Below are 22,257 nucleotides of genomic sequence, written 5' to 3'. Positions count from 1 at the left end.
AGCACCACTGATATAGAAACATACGTTTTTCAGAATACTGTTTAGGAGACATGTAGAATTGGCTTCAGGTCTCAATGGGTTAAATAAATATGTTTTAGTATGTTATTGTATTTCATGTGAAATTTCTTCAATGAATGAATTGCGATGATCTTACACAAAAAAAAATGTTGGAAAAGCTGTTAATTTAAAAAGGAAACTATGTGGATGCTTAGATGTTCTAACTTGATCTCTGCAATGTCTAATCATACTTTGAATGTTTAACGAACAGATTATGTTTCCTAGTTGCAGACTCTGGGAGTTGCTTTGGTAGAGAAGACACCAGAGTTTATCTGGGTGCAGAGGAACCAAAACACAGAGCAGAAACCGACCTTTTGCCGTTTCACAGAATGTGTGCGTATCAACAAATGATAAGCACGTCAGCCACACACACACACACACACGCACACGCACGGCGTTCTGAACCAACTCTCTACCCATGAAAAAATGTAATGGAGCACACAGGCAGTTAACCCATTAATACCTGAGGCGATTCTTTAAAAAAATCTAAATCTCAACAGTTTTTTGAAAAAAATCTGGAAAATATTTTTTCCATTTTTTTCAAAAATAGCAGATCTACAAGCTCATAGCGCGGCACTCGGTGCCGCGCTATGAGCTTGTAGATCTGCTATTTTTGAATAGCCCAAATAAATCTTAAAATGAGACGCAGATGCGTCCCCGGTCTTAATGGGTTAAAGCCTTTTTATTGCAGCTGCAGAACAACGCTTCAATTGTAAAAAACTTAATCAGAGTCAAAGAGACTCTGAAATGTATGATCTGCAAGCTGTACACGCGCATAACGCGTTGCATCGTAGATACTTATAGAGCTGCTATTTGTGTCGCATATATAATGTATAAAAATAATTTGAAAATAGCAGATCTACAAGCTCACAATGCGTCGCTGTGAGATTGTAGATCGGCTATTTTCAAATGGCCACAATGTATATATTAGGGCATTAACAGAATAATCGAATATTCGAATATTCGACTATCAAACCGACTATTCGACTATCAAACCACTATTCGATTATTCGATAAAAAAAAAAAAAAATTAAAAAAGTTTTTTTTTTTTTTTTTTTTAGATTTTATTTTTTTTAAGTGGCTTTTCTGCAGCAGACACGCAGCTGTGAGCTCTGGTGTGACGTCAACTCGCATTCCTTGAGTCCAGTCATCAATGTCATTGAAAAAAAAAAAAAAAAAAAAAACTTTTTATTTTTTTTATTTTTTATTTTTTTATTATTTTATTTTTTATAATCAAATCGATTAATCGAATATTCGAATACTTATAGGTCGAATAATTCGAATACTAAAAATCACTATTCGTGAATGCCCTAGTATATATATAGGGCTGAAGTGAGTAATGTATGTTTTGCAATAAAAATCGAAATCTACAAAGCAACTTGTAACTGAAGTCTTCCAATAATTGTAGTGGAGTAAAAGTACAATATTTGCCTCTGAGATGTAGTGGAGTAGAAGTAAAAGCACAGAAAAGTGGATAATACTCCAGTGAAGTAAAACAAAAATACCCAAAAACTCAAGTACAGTACTTGAGTAAATGTACTTGGTTACTTTACACATCTGAAAGTCACCCACCACTGTCCAGCGGGTGGCGTTGATCCCGCGGTGCTGGACCTCGTACTGCAGGGTCATCCAGCCCATCTGCACGTCTGCAGACTCTGGGGGCTTCCAGTTCACCATGATGTCAAAGTGAGAGCCAGTCAGACCCACGTTCAGCAAGGTCCAGTTCAAACCCGTAGGAGGGTCCGGCTGCACTAGAAGGACCAACAGATAAAAAACAAGATAATTAAAAAAACATTATATCAGGTTGCTTATTTCTCTCACTAAACATGGCAACGTTTTTAGATCGCATATGGTTGCTTATCTCTCTCACAAAACATGGCAACGTTGAAAGGCCAAATGAGGAATAGCACCACAGTTCATAGAGATACATACAGTGGCCGAACACAGTATTGCGGGTTGTCTTTAGATCCCATATTCTGAGAGGACATTGAGCCCTCATTTGCTGAGGGACCAGCCAATGAGGAAAAAGTCACTACTAGCAAAGAAAGTCAGGACTAGCGAGTGTAGATGTAGACTAGGTTTGCAACCTGGTAACATTATACTGGTAACTCAGTATAATGATGATGGATTTAGTGATTTTCAAACGGTGGGCCCGGAGGCCAGTTAACCCATTAAGACCTGAGGCAGATTCTACAAATCTCTTCTAAATCCTAACAGTTTTCCGAAACACTTATGTTGCTATAATGTCAGTGGTTCTCAAAACTTTTCATGTCAAGGACCCCCCAAATGATATGTTTTTGGCCAAGGACCCCCATCTCAAAATATTTAGTTCCAGGGACCTCCCAGAAGCAAAGATTTGAGTTACAAATGTTCACTTTAAAAATACATATACAGTATATTCAAAGATTTGCATGATGAGCTTGTATTTCTGCTATTTTTGAATTAACCACTTAAGCCCTATATACTTCATTATACGACGAATAGCGTAAATCTACAATCTCTCAAGATCTACAAGCTGACAAAGTTTCAATGTGTTGTGAGCTTGCAGATTTAATATTTTCATTATATTTGTTGACATTGTTTGCCCAAAATAGAGAAGCCAGGGAACAACAACAAGCAAAGTAGTAATCAAAATTGTTTGCATTCCAGGTGAACTTCCAGGGGTTTTGTGTTGTAAACGTATTCCTTGTCATGTGGTTCGAGGATATAAACAACTTTACAGTTAACAAACCGAGAAGTTACTGAGGTCGCTGGATCAAAATAACGGATGAAATTCGGTTCGCTGGGCAAGATTTACAGTGTTTGGTGGTTCGGGATATAAACAACTTTACAGTAACAAACCGAGCAGACTGTGGTCGCAGGATGAAAATAAACGCAACGTCACGCCTTCTCACCAATTTCCTCGACGTGGAAATAATCCTCGTCGTACAGGGTGGTCTCATCTTGTGAACGGAGCTGGACGCAGTATTTTGTCCAAACTTTTGTGCGGTTCTCATTGAAGAAGCACTCGTGTGGCCGTTCAGCAGTGTAGTGAGGACATTCAGACATTTCAGTCCATTCGATGGTACCATTAGATGGTATCCTGAAAGAGCAGGAAAGACAAACATGGTCTAAAACATTGGTTCTCAAAGTGGGGTCCGTGGCCAAATACATATCATTTTGGGGGTCGTTGACCACTTGTCCTTGAGAACCACTGGTCTAAAACAGTGGTCCTCAAACATTTTCATGTCAAGGGCGCCCACATTTTGATGTATTTGGCTGCAGATCTAAAAGGATGTTGTGCCAGGGACATCCGTAAACATTTGTGGTGTTTTTTTAAATTATTCTAAAAGATTTTCACAATTCGTTTTTTTTATGTATTTGGCTGCGGACCGTGATCTGAAAGATTTGTGCCAGGGAACTCCATAGCAGAATATTTGTGTTGTTTGTGTTTTTGCATTAAAACATAAATAATACAAAATTCCAAACTAGCCCTAAAATAAAATAGGGTTTCAGGGTTTAAACTGTTTTTCATTTTGCTGGGGAACACCTGGAACCCCCTCAAGGACCCCTGGGGGTCCCCGTCGGACCCCACTTTGAGAAAGCACTTCAGTCACTGAGTTCATTTAATATCATAGTTGTGATATCTCTGCTAGTCCCCTAGTGTAGAGGGGGGAAAAGATAGGCTTAGTATAGATTACTGGGGGATTCTGGTCAACGAAGTATGTAGGGTAATGGATAACTGCAAAAAATATATCAATACCAATTTCATAAGCAAGAAACCCTGCTCTCTAATAGTGGCTTTTGATCAAATTAAGACCACCCAGACATTTACCCATTAGACTAGCTGCTGTAGATTTCATCTTGTGTAGCTGTGACCACTGTTAGATAAGTCTTAATCTCAACAATGCACACACTTGTACTGCAAAAGCAGTTTACGCTGGAATCCATGTGTACTAAATCTGCTCAGTTACTTATTAGGAACACAGTCATTATTATATTTACATTTTTTTCAATGTTTATTCCATTTCAGTTAGAGACTGAGGAAACATTTTTACATTGAGTTAGATAGTAGAACTACATTGTTGAGCTTGTAGGTCGGCTATTTTCACATGATACCGTCATACGACAATTAAAATAGGGCAGGAACAAATGAACAAACATAAGATAAAACATGAAGATACAAGGTTTCTGCCCGACAGCAAAGATATGTCGGCTGTTCTTTAAAATACATGCATTTGTAATAGGCCTATTTTTACGGCACGGTCAAAGCTCAGGCCCAATAGAACAGTGTTTGTATTTATGTGTATGAACCTACAAAAGTAGACCAATCAAAGGTCACTACAGTGCGCGGGGTAGCTCTCTGTAGCAGAGAATAGCCACACCATTAAATGACAGTGGAGTCAAAGATTTATTCACAAACTGAACACCGCAGAGTGATTTGTATAGCTTGATTTACACACTGCACCCTTAGTATCGTTCTACTGATAGCTAAAGATTGGACAGGGAGGGCACGCCATTATTATTAGACTTTATGACTTGTTTTGGTAGCTGTGTGTCTTTCCTGAATAGAGAAAGAATTCTAAACGGACTAGGGAATCTAAAATAATAGACATAATAATCTTGGCTGGGCTGCAGTGAAGCAAAAATAACAATAAAAATGGTGTGCGATTGTAAGGGTCTTTCCTATCATCGTTGAAAAAAGTATTGAACTGCTTAAGCCCTTGTAAATGTCTTTCAAAAATAACCAATCTACAAGTTCAAAACTGTCTCATCGCGATGCATTGTGAACTTGTAGATCTTCTATTTTAGAACATGTTTGACATTTTTTGAAAATTCTAAAATGACATGCCCAAAACAGGGACACCGGGGTGGAAGTGGTTCACACACATTTCTAATCTCAGATCTTTGTTATACAGTATCTCAATGCAGGATCATGGACGCCTTATCCCTGAACAAAATGTGCAATTGTATATTTCATGAATTCAAATTTAAATATTATATCAGGCATCACGTTGAAAAATCTTTCTCTAACTTAAGGCTACTTGGTTACCCTCACTTTTTATTCATGTAGAATAAACGGAGATTGCCTGGCTCCGAGAGGTTCTGGAATGTTCCGACATTCCATGTGCAGCGGAAAGTCTCCATGTTCGTAGAGACACAGCCTGTGAGGTGGGGGCGCTTCTGTGGGACAGCTGTAATGAGATATGGAGAGAGGAAGAGAGAGAGAGAGCAAGAGGAATAGAGAGAGAGAGAGAGAGAGAGAGAGAGAGAGAGATTGTCATTTGTTGACTAGGGTTCATGCTTACTCTGCTTAATCCAATCTCACACTTGTAAATCGCTCTGGATAAGCGCCTAAATTGTAAATTGTAATTGTAGAAAGAGAGAGAGAGAGAGATTTATTTTAATAATAACACACACCCTAACTGTTGTACTGCGATTTCCTGCAAGTCCACCATATCAGTGGTTCTCAAACTTTTACATTTCAAGGTCTCCCCTTAACTCTGACAGTATACAAATGGAACCAAACGGACCCGTAAACGGACCCGTAAGGGTCCGTTTACGGGTCTTGTAAGGGTCAATTTTAGACCCCCATAAAGGAACCCAGAGAGTCCCTGAAATCCACTGCACTATATATACACATGTGCTGTTCACATGTTGCCACATGTACGGCACAAATCAATGTATCTGGCAAGGGAGCATGTATGTATGACGTGTGCACTTCAGGGGCGGGAGCACTGTAACATAACTCAAGAGAGTAGCATTGGCCGAAGGGGCTGAGCAGCTGCCTTTTCCTGGAAGTCCCTTTTACGCCCTTCACATGCACACGCTGCAGCCGTGATGGTGTCAGTTCAGCTCACTACAGCGGCTTTCGTGGAAACAGTTTGTTCTCACTCTGTCCTCAGGAACCCTCCTCGTACATAGAGACCAGCCTTACTGGCTTGCCACAGCACACACACGCTCACCACGTATGCGCAACAGATATCACGACTACTGTTTAAAGTCCAATTTATGCATTGCAGTGCAATCATTAATTTTCACCCCCCCCCCCCAAAAAAAAGCATGACTGAAAATCTGACAAAGGTCTGTCGGCGAGCATCACTGTACTACAAAGGATATATTTGGCTTGCGTGAGAAAGTCGTGGGTTTAAAGCATTGCAACTGCAGCCTTTTTTCTCTTGAGCCAAGAGCTAAGCCTAAATACGCAAAAGGGGAGGCTGAAATAAAACACAAATCCTATATCTAATAATGTTTAAGCTTATGGGTGGTGGGGTGGGGGGGACTTAGTTTGCAACGCTCATTTTTTTCACTGAAGCACACAACACCACCCAATACCCAAACAAACAAGGGAGGGAGGGTACCAAATACCGATCCATCTCCGGCAGCCAAGGGTCTACTGGGAGCAGAAAGAAGGTGTCAAGTCAGCCACATCGACAGAACAACAGCGTAACCTCAGGCTGGCTCAGTACCAGTGCTGTACTTAAGTACATTTACTCAAGTATTGTACTTAAATGCAATTCTGAGGTACTTTTACTTTACTTGAGTATTTCAATTTTTCTAAACTTGATACTTCTACTCCACAGCACCTCAGAGGCAAATAGTGTGCTTATTTACTCCACTACAATTATTTAAAAACTTTAACCAATTGAGCCCTATTTTTATTATAAGAGGGGGGGGGGGGGGCACTTTAACTTACTGTATGCATATTTTCATGCCAATAATTGTGTACTTTGACTCAGGTTACATTTTTAATAAAGACCTTTTACTAGGAAGAGAGTATTTTTTTTACATTGTGGTGTTGCTACTTTGACTTAAGTAAACAAATCAGAGTACTTCTTCCACCACTGCTGAGTACCAAGAACTGAGAGGACAAGATGGCTCCTCCACAGCTGTGAGGCTGTGCTTGGACATGATGAAATACTTCTGGCCTGGTTAGCAGCTCATCAGGGGCTTCAAAAGGTTAAAAATAACCTGTTTACCAGATCCCCGTCTCCTTGAGGAGCCACACTAAACAGAGGATTAAGAGAAAAATCTATCTGACACTTAGCTATGCCTGAGGGGTTTATGGCACCGTTTACAGCTACAAATGAGATGTCAGCACATTTTTTGTAAGGTGTATGTCTTTGCTGTCGGGCAGAAACCTCGTATCGCCATATTTAAACTTTTTTCAGAGTCAGCCACTCTACATGCTCGAGCTTGTAGATCTGCCAGTTTTGCTATTTCTGCTAACGTTTTTCAAGTCAAAGTGGTCTTGTGTGTTTTATAAATATTTAACCAATGAAAAGTGTTAACAACAGCGTGTGACTAACTAATAACTACATTGGATCCATTGGAACACAGGTTATTATTTTTTCCATAGGGATACCGTTTTGGACGTAAATGGTTTCCACCCGACAGCGACGATATGTATGTCTGAGAAAGAAAGAGGCACATTTTTTACTTATTATGAAACCTAATGGGTCTGGAACATGACTTCATGTTGCGCACACCAGTTTATATCCGTAGACTGAGCACAGTCACTGGCCATTGGCAAACGCACTGCTAATTCCTTTGTTTGTTTGTCTTTTTTGTTAAAGTGCTTGTAATGTATGTAAGTGCTGTAAGTGCTGCAGTGTTTGCCTAATGTTAGCCAAGCTGCGTTCACTTAGGTAAACACCTGCCGAGCAGCAGATAATATATCAAGAGCATTATTACGAACACAAGCGCCAGTGTGCCGAAAACTAATTTCCCAATATTGGAAATTTGGAATCATAATGCATACACTACAAGGCACCGCTTCAAGCTAATCACATCAACCTCAATCAATGTGTTTACATCAGCCATCGGGTTGACTTTGTGTCCCCGAACACTGGCAAAACATTCAGTCTATTTCGGGAATAAAAGAAAACAGCCTCTGCAAACCATCCAAATTAATTTCCTTTTAGACGTCATTTCCAAAACATAAAGCAGGATATATTTTTTTATCAGCACTCATTCAATCCAATGATTAACATTAAAAAGTGAATCCTACAAACCACAAAGGATATGACCAGTGGTGTAAAGTAACTAAGTACATTTACTCAAGTACTGTACTTAAGTCCAATTCTGAGGTATTTTTTACTTTACTTGGGTATTTCCGATTTTCTGTACTTACTTCTACTCCACTACATCTCAGAGGCAAAAATTGTAGTTTTACTCCACAACAATTATTTAAAAACTTTAGTTACTAGTTACTTTGTAGAATTAGATCATTAATACAAAACATACATTAACCACTTCAGCTCTGTTTACATTTTGGCCATTTTCAAAGGATTTTTATACATTTAGAAACTTGTGAAATGGGACATTCTGTGTAATAATTACTTTCTACTTTTGCTACTTTAAGTACATTTTGATACCAATACTTTTGTACTTTTCAAGTAAATATTGAATTAAATATTGAATTTACTTATAACAGAGTATTTCTACATTGCAGTATTGATACTTTGATACTTCATTTTTTTTACTTTTTCCACCACTGGATATGACTAATTATGTCTAACAGCTCGAGGTAAAGTGCGTCAACCACTCGTCCTGTTATGAAATAATGTTTGTTCAATGTATGGCAGAAGGTCTTCCATTAACGCCCCCTGTGAGAACACAGGGTTCACACACAGAGGGTGAATGGGTATTATTTATAGAGTAGAGTGCTTGGTTGGTCTCCATCAATCAGTGTTTGTTTCTCACGGGGAAAAGCCTCTTCCTAGACTGTACATTTAGAGAAGCCATTTCCTCCCTCGGTAGAAGGCCAGACCCCTCACATCCGTGGGTCAGGACAGAATGTTTGCTTTCCTATAATAGCAGAGAACCACATGTACTGTAAGCGATTAGATAAGGGGTCTTCAATAGGGGGTCCGGGACCCCTAGGGGGTCCTCAGAGCTACTATAGAGGGTGCGCCAAATCTTTCTGTGATAGGATCTTTTTTTTTTGCCTCCCTGTTTTGAGGAGAACCTTAGCCGAAAATAGCAGCTCTACAAGCTCACAACGCCTCGCGCTGCGAGGCGTTGTGAGCTTGTAGAGCTGCTATTTTTGCTATCTATGAAAAAGTTGAATCTGCAACACAATCGTAAACAATGTAGTGCTAAGGGGTCCTTGGCCTGAAAAACGTTGAAGACCCCTGGATTAGATCATCAAGAAAGTTTACGCCATCAGCATGGCACAGTAATAGAGCATGAATGCAAATGAATATCGTCGCTGCTCGGCTGTTGGGTACTAATGGATCCAGTATAGTTATTATTTAGTCACAATCTGTCGTTAATACTTTTCATCGGTTAAATATTCATAAAACTCCACTGACAGACTTTCCAACCTGGGATCCTTAGTTTGGCCATGTCATTATAGGCGAAAATGTTAACTTTTTTTTCCACAATGTTCTATTTCTATTCTAAATAGCAAGCTTTTTGAGCCTGTAGATTTACATTTTTGCATCATCTTACAATAAATCCACAAAATCTCTGTCCGTGTGTCTGTAGTTAACTCATTCCCTGCCTAGAACGACTAAAACGACTTCTGTCCCATAAGCAATGCCTGCCTAGAACAACTAAAACGACTTTAAAAAAATATATATATATATTATTATTTATTTTTTTACATTTAAAAAAAAACTTTTGACCCAAAGACCAAGGAGATATGATTTTTCGAAGATCTAGACTCCCATCCACTTCCTTGTTAACTTGAAACTTTAAAATTCTGTATCTCGGCTCCTGAGTACTCTTTTTTTTCAATGAAAAATCTTGGCAGTGGGCAAACGCGGCCAGAAATTATTCAGGCAGTGAATGAGTTAAGGTATCCCGAGAGCCGTCGGACCGACCTACTTCAAACATCATCGCCGACAACCCGAGGGAGTGCCCATATATGGGCCCGACCAACCAAACTCAGCATCCGTATCGGCGAGGAGCCAGAGACCCGAGGGCGTGATGCGCCGGATTGGATCAGCGAATATCCAAAAAATATTGATACATCCGCAAATCCCCATATATGGGTTACAGAAATTTCCATATATGGGCATAAAATGGACACGGGTGGAGACGGGTACGCAGGTACTCTGAAATTGGCTACAACGAGTATTGCATTTCTAACTTTCATCGTTCCCGACTTGCATCATTCAAGAGTAGGGCATACTCGGGCATTCATTTATGGAGAAAAAAAAACATAGAAAGACTAGAAAAGGTGCTCCTTAGAGCACAGGTCTCCGCCAGATCAGGTAGGTTAGTGTGGGACAGCAATGTTCGGAATTCGCCAATCAGGCTGGAATGCGGATGGATACGGATCCATCTTGATCACTTGACTAAAGAGGTAATATGTACCGATTTGCGTGATATTTGGACAACATTTGTCAAATTGTTTTGCAAAAATCGGCCTACTGGTGGCGCAATAAAAAGGCAGATGTGAAAAATGCAGGCCAAAGGATTGTCCTTGGCCTCTAGGGAGTGCACATACAAAGTTTTACACTGATCGGTGCAGTTACAGGTAAAAAAACGAATCGGCCTGTTATAGCGCCACCATGAGGCTGATTAGAACATTTTCAAGTGGTATTTCTTACTTGGCCTAGTGAGAATGTGCGTGCAAAATTTCACGGAAATTGCATGCTGTGTTCATGATATGAAGCATTTTGTTCGAAACGGAGCACTCCCGCAAACTTTGGAAGCTAATCTTAGCCAATAAGGATGGAATATGAAAAATCTGAAAGACATGTTTCGTTTAATGACTATAGAGATACTGAGTACCGATTTACGTGATGTTTGAACAAAATCTGTAGGAGTACTGTCAAAAAAATGGTTTAGCAAAAAGCGGCCTTCTGGTGGAGCTAGAACAGGCCCATGTGAAACATTTGGGGCCGAGGTTCTGAATTGGCATCCAGGGAGTGTGTATGCACAGTTTCGCTGCGATCAAGCCAACAGTGCCGGAAATTAGCTGCAGACGGACGGACACACACACACACACACACACACGGACGGACGGACGGACGGACGGACGGACAGACAGGGTGCAAAATAATAGTCTCTGCCATGCCTTTCGGCCTGGCGGAGACAATGAAATGAGAGATGGAGATACAAGGTTTCTGCCCGACATGGACAATATGGAACAGCGAAATGCCTGACGAGTACTGGCCCTTGCTGGATGTGTATATTATGTAGGCATGTCAAGTCAGGTCAGTCTAAGAGCACTAGAGACCTGTGAAGTATATGAGAGGGAAATAAATTACCCCACTTCCAGGAATGAATCATTCAGAATGTTTTGCTGTTTGTTATAAATGAATCATTCAGAATGTTTTGCTGTTATAAGCAGACTCTTTCTCTTGTGGTTAAATTAGCTAGCTTCTGGTTCTCCTGGACAATTCAATTCTCGCTGCTAGTAAACCACAACTGGCTGAGGGCACCAATCGATTAGGGCAAATGATTTCTGTGAACAATCTGGCACAGATTTGTGGGCTCTCGCTTCCACGAGTTTCAATGTGGTACGAAGACGGGCTTAAACAATGTGGGCTTGTGATGACCACATAAAACTGTGAGGATAGACAGATATACACAGACCTTTATTGATACCCAAGGGGATATTTAGCTGTTGTAGCAGCAAGAACAGTAAGCATGAAAAACAGGATAGATGTAGGTGAAAGTAGAGAGATACAAACAGCATTACAAAATAAAATAAAAAATAGCCTTAGTCTTAGAGTCTGAAAGCAGCCTTCATGCACTTGGTCTGACTGGGTTAAAATAATGTTGGCTATTTTCTATTAATAAAGCTTAAGTATAATATATACAATCTATGGTATCACCAGGAAATATGAGCATAACAAACAAGATAGCTAAAGTAACTAGAGAGCAAAAGGTAAAGGGGGGCTTCTTCACTCACTCCAGTACCACACTGTGTAAGAGGGTTAGAGAGGGTTATGCAACAAGATGCGATTTAAGCACGGACTGTGCACGTGAACCGTGCGTGTGAATTCATTGCCTATGAATGGACCCAACCTACTGTCAGTGAATGACCGTGTATGCAAATAAACAGCGCGGCTGAGTGGCCGAAAAAGAGAGGCCTCTGAATGATTAAACAGCTCCTCATTGTTCTGGTGGATGGCTCTGACCATTCTCCAGAATTCCTGGGAAGCCACTTCAGCGAAAATCCCCTTGGCTTCCTTTCCGTGGATTACCGTGTAGTGTTTTGGTGTCATGCAATTTGGGCATGAGAGTGGGAGCAAATAACAATAATGTGTTGACATCGTTTGCCAGTAATCAGTTCCATCTGGTGGTGCATTTATTTATTTATTTTAACCACATTAACCCTATAGCATCAATTCTGGGCATGACATTATAGGTGAAAATAAAATCAATTCTAACAATTTTGAATTCAGCTGTATAAGATTGTAGATTGGCTATTTTCATATATATATATGTTTTGTAGTGAAGTGGCTCTGTGGTTATAGAAACCTTGATGTTATATTTATCCAATGTCTTTTTCCATAAAATTATTCAGTTTTCCAGGAACATCATCACAGACAAACTGTGTTGCTAATATAATGTGACTATCAATAACATGCCCAAGAGCAATTCCATGTGTAAATGTTTATCATTTTGTGGAATTCACATTAATAAACATTTCAAGCCTCTGCTGTGCCTGGAATTCTCTTGCCTTCCCTTCACACTGCATTTATGCATTTAGAACTATAATAAAGCTAAAATAAGCGTATCACACTAAAGCATCAATCTAATATACTACACTTGTTAACTTCAAGTCCTCCATAAAGAGATGGCTGAATAGCAGCTGGACCACATAATAACCATCAATTATTAGTTCTTACAGTACCCATGTTTTGGTTTGGTGCTATTTTAGTAGTAGTACATTGAAATTGTATCCATGTACCCCTCCTCCCCCAAACACATGACACTCAGTTTACACACACATTTGCACTCAACACGATCACAATGGAAATAAGCTCTCAAAAACGTTTTGATGTTTTATCCTATTGACAGATATGTACACATATATGTTCATGTATTATGACGCTTTTTCCAGTAAAAAACATCAATCAATCAATAATAAAATCAACAATTCAATTGATTGAAAAAGGCACCTTGGTTAGAGGAAGTTTCCAGCGCTGAAATCATCCAGATGTGAATGAAGAAGAGGAACATATTGGTGAGGTTGGTGGCCATGGTGTTCATCTGTGGAGGGAACAAACATGTGGTGAATGTTACTCTCAGTGCAGTCCATCCAACTGAGCCAGCCCAGCCCAACCCACCACAGCACCAATGAACAGCTCTGACTGACCACTCCTTCACTCTGCGGGAGCATACAAACACACCATCTTAATTAGCTGGCCGACCCATGCCATATTTGTGGGTCTGATGCCGAATTTGGAAAGTCTGACCTTGACCACCCATTTACCAATGTTTTGACTGATACTTTGTAAAAATAAAATAAAAAAAACGCTACATTTTTCTAATCAATTTGTTAATAATTAATTACAAAACTAAAATAATAATAATAATTTTTGATAGATGAAACACAAACATATAAACTGAACTTTATTTAATCACTTAAGCCCTATTCGAAAATATTAGCTCACAACACGTCGCAACGCCAGACCAATATATCGGTCAGGCTCAGATTATAATGGCAAGTCACAGGAAAGTCTCTGCCATGTGTAACTCCAGGCTCATAAAGCATGGCAACAGTAACCTCAGAAGTAGGAGTTCATTTCACACTGGCACCTCAAACGTAACCACTTTCAACCTGGCATTCCATTTTGGGCATGTTATTTTGGGGCGGAAATCTTCAATACATTTCTAAAAATAGTGGAAATAGCCAATCTACAAGCTCACGTTAAAAGGTTATGCACTTGTGGTACAGCTTTTTTTTATTGATTGAATACTTTATTAACAGTTTGCAAAAAAAGGCACGGCCACGGTGGCAGATTTATACAAAATAATGCTAAAGGGATAACCCAAATAAGCCCAGGACTCGTTTCCATAAGGCTCCTGTGTATTCAATTCATTGAGACATTTAAAGACAAACAATAGTAATCTAACTGACAAACAACAGTAATCTGCAAAATTTGGCAACCTTTGGGGGGGTCATTTCCGGTGATAAGCTTAGACTATTTACTTTTTACAGGGGCCAATTACAAATTACGGCTGTTGTATCTTCCCTAGTGACGCAGCAGCTGACTTATCAGCACAGTTAACCCATTCAAACCGGGAACAAAATATTTTGAGATGGGGGTCAGTGGCCAAATACATATAATTTTGGGGGTCCTTTTTTACGTCAGTGGCAGTGAATGAGTTAATGGACTAAGTTCAACAGTGAGCAATGTGAACCGAACTGCCAACATGAGTGGCCTTGCTACAGACACAGTCCCGTGATTTCGATAAATGTTTCTGTTTTACATTCGTCTATGGCAGGGGTGAGCAACCACCTCTTTTTGATCTACCTGGTGATCAGGTTGAGCTTATTGAGGTGATCAATCTCGTTCATCAAAAATAATCATTAACAAATCGATCTTTCCTTTATTATTCATATAAAATGATTGTCTTTACTAGGTTTTATTATGAAATTATTGATACCTCTAGAGTCTAGACGACTCAGTGTGGCTAAGATGAGTGAGGATGTCTTGCCTGTGTATTTTCGCTTTCAAGCTTGCAGAATGGACTACTGACGTATCCTAATACCATGTACCTCCCATCACATTGACTAAACATTGAATTGCATTGCTCAACGAAATATTCTGTTGTGCCCAATGTGAATGAAACCCGTCAACCAGGAAATGTGAAAGCAGTCAACGTTCCAGAATGTGGAACTTCTTGATAATCTATGTAAACCACCCATCGCAGTCAATGTCTTAGCAGCATTGTTGTTAGGAAGATCACAAGTGGGCAGTGACAAAGTATAGTTGTATTTTTATGAGCTGTTGGATGCATCCACAGAAATACAGTTTTTGAAGAAAGAAAATAAATTGGTACAAGTATGACAGTAATACCCAATGATCATTACCAAGAAGGAAATAGGCGTGTGGCACGCCAACTTTAAAGAACTCTCTATGTGAAACTCTCTATGTATGGGCCAAACTCGGTTGCCTAACATGTTTTATCCGAGTTCATCCATCCGCAGCAAGCATATCTGCCATCACCTAGGGTTGATATGCATGTCCTCATTTCTCAGGCAACAACAAAGGCCCGGGGGAGGCGCTTGGATGGCGCAGTGTAAAAAGTGCCTGCCCACCACCACCATGGAGGTCGTGGGTTCGAATCCACCGTGGTACGTCCGGCTTTGTCGAGCATCTATACGAACACAATTGGCCCGTACTCAGGGGAGGGAAGCCGGACGGGGAGGGTGATATTTGACATTGCACGTAATCCTACGGGCTGGGGTGGTATCTGTTGGGCGGGAGGAGTAGGACGAAGGCTCCATGTCCTCCCGGTGGGGGCTCCTCACTCGCAGGTGAGTCAGTAGGATACAACAGCAGTGACAACATTAAAATGTGTGTGGGAAGGAATCAGTTGGCATAATGACTACATTTTGGAGAAAAAGGGGTACAAAAATATGTCATTTTTAATAAATAAATAAAATAACAAATGTCGGGGTGATAGTCTACATTTACAGTATATCTTTTCACAATTATTCAGGTAAGCTCAGTAGTGTCCATGTGTCCATGACTTTGGACAAAATGCCATATAAAAATGAAGCAAGAGACTGATATTTGACTTAAAGGATATCATTTCAACTTGATGCCGTTTAAAGTAACAGATCACGTTGATCACCACAATATATAGCATTTAGAAGTAAGCATGAGGTTGAGTATAACCACATTAAGCCTGTCGTCCCTATATTGGTCATTATACACAGAAGAAAAGCAGATCTACAAGCTCACAATGCGTCTGCAATACGTTGTGACTGTGAGCTTGTAGAGGGAGAAAAGGAAGGGACCAAGCACAGAACCCCGGGGATCTTTATACTACAGGTCCACATTGGCACACAGACTTAAAAAGGTGCTGCACGTGATATTTTGTGGGGGTTAAAACAAAAAGTTGTTTTGTTAAATCTATCTATCTGTTTATCTATCCATCTATCCATCCATACATATATATAATTACTGAGTTTTCTCAGGGGTCTCCCATATCTTCAGCTCTTCCATAAACATAATACAATTTGAGGTGGGAGTCGTGGGACACCAGTTTAATTCAATAAGGAGAGAAAACCCATTTATCAGCTTCAATATTATAGTGTTACAGTTCCAATTTTGTCTGCTGATTTATTTTTTGCTTCAGCACTTCCAATTTCACTTGTTTACCGTGTATCCTGTACGAGTTCTCTCTCCTGATTGGATGCAATTGGTATCCCAACCTGAAAATGTATTTTCAACATGACCATAAAACATTTGATAAAAAAATATTTGAAAACTGAAAAAATAAGGCTATTTATTAAAAATAGTAAATATAATATAATTTAATATTCAAATATTTTTAAATATAGAATAAAATGTTTTATGGTCATGATTCACCAGGAACCTGGCTTGGTTCTATGGGAAGAATTATGGGTTTTCTATCTGTGGCACCACAAAAGGGCTGCCACTGCTATGCCCTATAGACCAGGAGAGACGGGGAGAGAGTTTAGAGCGATGATTGTGCGTGCGTGTGTGTGCACGACAGATGTGGGCGCTGACAGTAAATCTAGCCAAGACAAAATTATGATATTCCAAAAAAAGTCATAACCACCTAAAGTTTAGGTGGTTATGACTTTTTTTGGTCCTAAACCAACAATTCTTTCTAAATACGATGGCACTGGAACAAACAAAAAAACGATACTTACCTCGGCCTAAACATCAGTAGCACATGAAACTTCAACAAAGCTGCGAACGATCTGAGAGAAAAGGCAAGAAGGGCTTTCTATGCCATCAAAAGGAACTTTAAGCTAAGACATCCCAATAAATATCTGGTTAAAGATATTAGACTCATCTCCTTCTATGGTTGTGAGATCTGGGGTCCCCTTGCCAACTAAGAACTTGAGAAATAGGACAAACACCAAACCGAGACTCTGCAAGCAGAACTCTGCAAATCCATCCTCCTTACCCAACGGAAAACAACAAACGATGCGATACCCACTCATTACCAAAGTAAAGAAGAGAGCACTTAAACGCTATAACCACCTAAAAGAAAGCCACCCATACACGCTCCATAACATAGCATAACATAGAAAGAGACAACCCAAAACCAAAGCAAAATGGAATGCTATCCAGCCCTAAATAGAGAATATACATTGACAGACTACCTGAGCACGGTGAATGACCCAAAACTAAGGAAAGCCTTGACTAGATACAGACTCTGTGAACACAGCCTTGCAAAGGCTTCCACAGACAGATCCCGCTCCCAAGGGAAGACAGACTATCCACCCACTGCACACAAAATGTTGTGGAAACAGAGCTACGCTTTGTAGCCACCTGCGCACTATACCAAGACATCAGAGACACATACTATGTACACAGATTACATAGTGAGTTTGAAAACATGACCCATACCTACTGGGAGAAAAACAACAATGTACGAACACAGCAGCAAGATTTGTGAACTGCTGCGAGGTCAGCCAATGGAATACAACCACCCTAAGGACTAATAACCATTGAGTGTCCCGAGTAGACCTCTAAACCTTTAAACGCATTTTAATTCTGAGGCTTTTTTTGTATACCATTTAAATAGTTTGGAGAAGAAATACTGCTATTTGTCCGAAAGTGACTGCAAAAGATTGCTATTTGTCAAAAAAATCTTTACATGTTAACATGTATCTAACGACACAATGTGACATAGCTTTGTTTACACAATACTGTCTGTACCCCCTCTAACTGTATTTACTTTCCCCATTTTCAACAGTTTTTATTATATTTTGACACTTGCTTTGGCAATGTAAGCGTATGTTTTCTCATGCCAATAAAGCTCCGTTTGAATTGAAAATTTGTGTGTGTGTTTGTGTGTGTGTGTATGTATGTATGCGTGTATACATATACATATACATATACATATACATAGTACACTGTATACTTCCAGCACCTTTAAACACGCACTGGGGGTTTTGGGTTTGTGCATGTGAATACAGTGCACTTGGTTCATTACTCTCTAGGGGATCTTGGGGCTATTGGGTTTGCTGTGTGTCGAAACATGTCAGAGCAAACATTGGTGCACTGAACATGACTTCAACCCACAGCCAGTAACACCGGGCTTTAGCCTGCTCTTGTGAAATACATCCCTTCTCCATTGTGACTCCCAGAACCTGATCCTTCTACGCAGTAAAATCCTCAGTGTTCATTCAACTACACGTGTGTGTACACATGTGTCCATACGCTTAGAGGTCATTTCGCTGTGTGTTGATAATATATAGGACATCAACTAAACAGGTCAAGAGGACAGTACTTGAGTTAATCTAGTGGGAGCGAGGATATTGAAGAGGATATAGGGCAGGGGCTCAGGTGGTTCTGTGGGACCGAGATTATGTGTCAGGTCTAAATATTTTACAATTTTACTCGTTTACTTATCTTCTTTTTCCACACAAATTATAAAGTAGACTGTGTTTTTTTGTGCTACATAATGCATAGAGCTACACTCTACACCATGTAAACAGCAGTAATATATTTTCCATAATCCATTTCATGCCTTAAATTAAGACTCAATTTTACAGTGAACTGAAATGTCATTTTGTTTTATTTATAGAATTTACATTTAATTCCAATTTGTTAAAGCTGCAATCCGCACCTTATTTTAATGAATAAAATAGCCGATCTACAAGCTCACAAGTTATGAGCTTGTAGATCGGCTATTTTCACAATTTTTGCCTCTTTCTTAAATGATTTGACAATTTGGCCAATGGTTAACCAGTTTTTTTAGTATAGTTTGTTGATTACTTTTGATGAATCTTTTTAGATATAAAAATGTCTTAAAAGTCCTTAAATTGTAATTTCCCTCTGGGGACCCCCCAAAAACTCATGCACCATGAAAGTGGTTGAGAATCACTACTTACAGTAACTGTTCAGCATAATGTTGCGTATATAGAATAGAATAGTCCCCACTCCTTGGGGTGTTTCTTTTGTCACTGTATATTTGCACATACGTGACATTTATCCTCTGCATTTACCCATCCTATAATCACTAGGAGCAGTGAGCTGCCATGCTGTGGTGCTCGGGAACAGTAAGGGGTTAAGAGTCTTGCTCAGGGACACACATCGACACATTGCTGGCCTGGCCTGGAATCGAATAAAGAATTCTATGTTTCCTCTGCTAAATGGGCTTCAATTGAGCAATCAGTGCTAATCCAATTCCTTTATTATCCCTAATTGTTCATTCATGCGTTTGATTTGGTTACAGCAACGTTTAACTTCCAAAGCAAATGTTACCATACAATTCAGCAAATATATATTATGCAAGCAGTACTTTGTGAAGCTAAATTGTTTTTATGAAAGGAGAGGAGAGTGGGGACATGCCATGGCCAGGCAATATAAACAAGCAAATCATGGCTCTCCAGCTTCCCTTAAATTCTGGGGAATAGAAAAAAATCTCAGCCTCACCACGGGGTGGTGACATAATTAATTAACTAAAGTGTCATAATTGACACTTTAGAACCCAATGGTCTAAATGAAGAGCTGAGCCTTTCATGTTTTCTGTAGACGGTCACTGAGGCTTCCTGATTTATTTTGTGTGCTTCTTATTCTTGAGAGTGTTCCCCCTTTTTGCATTATGTCTTAACAAAAAAAAATGTCTAAAATGTTTTTGTATTGGCCTCATATTCTCTGGCCCTTATCTCTATATGTACACTGTTTTTAAACGTATTTATTATGGCATTATATGGTTACATCTGTTTGTATATTCTGCAATATGCTACAGTAAATGGTCCATATACTCAAAGCCAACCTCAATCACCACTGATTGTTGCAACCTTGAGACTGACGTGTAGTACTAGGTAACTACCACGAAATAGAGGGCCATCTACCAATGTTTTATTGAGAGCACAGCCCATGCCTACCTCTGTGTGTGTATATATATATATATATGCCTTCCTAGGCGCTGCCACCCATGACCCTGAGGAAGGTCGAAAGACCGAAACGTCAGTCTATCTATGTATACTTGCACCTAAATAAATAAAAGGTTTAAAATGTCCGTGCTGCTCCAGCGTTGATCTCTTCTGGAGAGTGGGGACACTTTGCCATTGTGGTCGCAGCTGTGGTGGTACATTATGGCAGAATGACACCTTATATTGTTATTGTGTTAACCTTTGTCCTTATGATATGTTCTGGCCATCTGAATTTCAAATATGCCGCCACATTGCCTGCAAATCTGAACAGGGCTTGTTAAGATGACATGAAGATGTTAATAGGCTCTATGCACAGCAGCCATATTGTGAAGACATTCACAGGTGTTACTAATGATACTAATGAAGGCTCTGTTCCATTCTGGTCAAACAGAGTCAGGGTGCTGATATTATGCATGTCGACTCACTGGAAACTCTGCTACACCAGTGGGACAGAAAATTGGGTCCAGCTACCCTCATGGTTCCTTGAGGGGTTTCCAAATGGCCCCTTACGGGTGTGTAACTCTGAGAGTGTACAAATGGAACCAAATGGACCCGTAAGGGTCCATTTGGTTCCATTTGAACACTCTCAGAGTTACGGGGGTCGTGGAAATTGAAACATTTGAGAACCACTGTGCTACACTAAATGGAACAGAGCCTTCATTAGTATCATTGGTACTGTAACACCTGTGAATGTCTTCACAATATGGCTGCTGTGCATAGAGCCTATTGTCCTTCTCCTTGAAATGGCCTAGCAGTCTGAATATTCCAAGACACTATACTATACTGTGTGTGTTGGCTTAATTGTATTTATTGTTATGGCTGCAGCTTGGCTCTGTCATGGGCCTCTTTTATCTGTATAAATATGGTCTCATCCCTGCTGTTCTCTGCTGCTATCCCTGCAGAGAACAACTTACCCACCAACCTGACTGTTTTAATATATTTCTCCCATGAGCTCATGTATCTTACTTCTATCTTGTAATGCAAAGTGCCCCGACAATTACAGAACTCCTTGACACAGCTTAGTTTTAACACATTATTCTAATCTGTACAGTCTCAATTTGATCACCGACATGTAAATACCTCTGTCAGTCTATATAGCCTGCGATAAAACAATTCAGTCAGAGTTAAAACTTTACAAACAGACCTTACGGGTCCATTGGTTACATTTGTACACCCCCAGAGTTATACGTTGATAGATTAACACTGTGAATATAACTATGTAGTAGGCTAGGTCAGTGGTTCTCAACCTGTGGGTCGGGACCTCCAGGGGGGTCCCCACATGATTTTTTTTGGGGTGGGGGGGTTCCCAGAGGGAAAAGACAATTTAAGGACTTTTAAGACATTTTTAATACCTAAAAAAAAGAAAGAAAGTAAAGAAAAAAGACCATTACTGGATCAAAAGTAATCAACAAACTACAGGCTACTATAAAAACTGGTCAAACATTGGCCAAATTATATAAGAAAGAAGCAAGAATTGTGGAAATAGTCTATAGGCTATTTTCACAATATTTATCTCTGGAACAGAGTCGAACCAAATGTAACGCCTCAACTCCTACAATTCCAAGAGCTTGTCAGGGTTCCCCAGAGGATTCTTTTGGGGGGTCGCGGCCTGAAAAGGTTGAGAACCATTGGGCAATAGGTTATAGTAGGCCATCTGCACCCAATTTCAACCCCCATGTGGGGCCATTTTCTTGACTGCGCTGCTCCTGCGGAAAAAACAAACATGCCCTTTTCACATCCTCTGTCTGGGACTGGAGAGGATGTGCCATCATGCTGATAAAACACAGCAAAGCAGGGTGGGCTTCCACCCGTCTTCACACATCAGCACATGGCAACAACACTTTTGATAAGAGGGTGCGACCGTGAGCTCCAGACGGCCCAGACAGCCACACACAAGGCCAACTGTCTGCATTCATTGTACGCGTGGGAAAGAAAAAGGATACGGCATTCTTGTACAGAGTGTACATTTTCATTTTCTAAAATGTACACTCATTTTATGCGTACTGTGTACTGTGCGTACTGTGTACTGTGCGTACTGTGCGTACAATGCACAGTACTGTGCGTACAATGCGTACTGTGTACGCATTGTACACAGTACAATGCGTGTTGTACTGTGAACAACACGCAATAAGACATTCCAAGCCCTCCAACAGAGG

General features: G+C 40.0%; 1 protein-coding gene across 2 annotated transcripts in view; it reads right to left on the bottom strand.

Annotated features, from left to right (window-relative positions):
- LOC311038070 (growth hormone receptor-like) overlaps positions 1-22,257 on the bottom strand; it is a 28,264-nt gene that overhangs the window by 4,802 nt on the left and 1,205 nt on the right. For both annotated transcript variants that reach the window (XR_014600011.1, XM_084047381.1), the window contains exons 2-5: positions 13,125-13,215; positions 5,096-5,231; positions 2,952-3,139; positions 1,630-1,808 (exon numbers count right to left, since the gene is read on the bottom strand). Coding sequence is in view for 1 of the 2 variants with exons in the window: in XM_084047381.1 (XP_083903507.1) it covers positions 1,630-1,808; positions 2,952-3,139; positions 5,096-5,231; positions 13,125-13,215 (594 nt within the window). In the remaining variant the exon portion in view is untranslated. The remainder of the gene's footprint in view (positions 1-1,629; positions 1,809-2,951; positions 3,140-5,095; positions 5,232-13,124; positions 13,216-22,257) is intronic.

The sequence above is a fragment of the Gymnoscopelus microlampas genome, assembly GCF_963454915.1.
Source record: "Gymnoscopelus microlampas genome assembly, chromosome: 21".
Taxonomy (NCBI): domain Eukaryota; kingdom Metazoa; phylum Chordata; class Actinopteri; order Myctophiformes; family Myctophidae; genus Gymnoscopelus; species Gymnoscopelus microlampas.
Note: the sequence above shows the minus strand (reverse complement) of the source record. Positions and strands in the feature narration are given on the sequence as shown.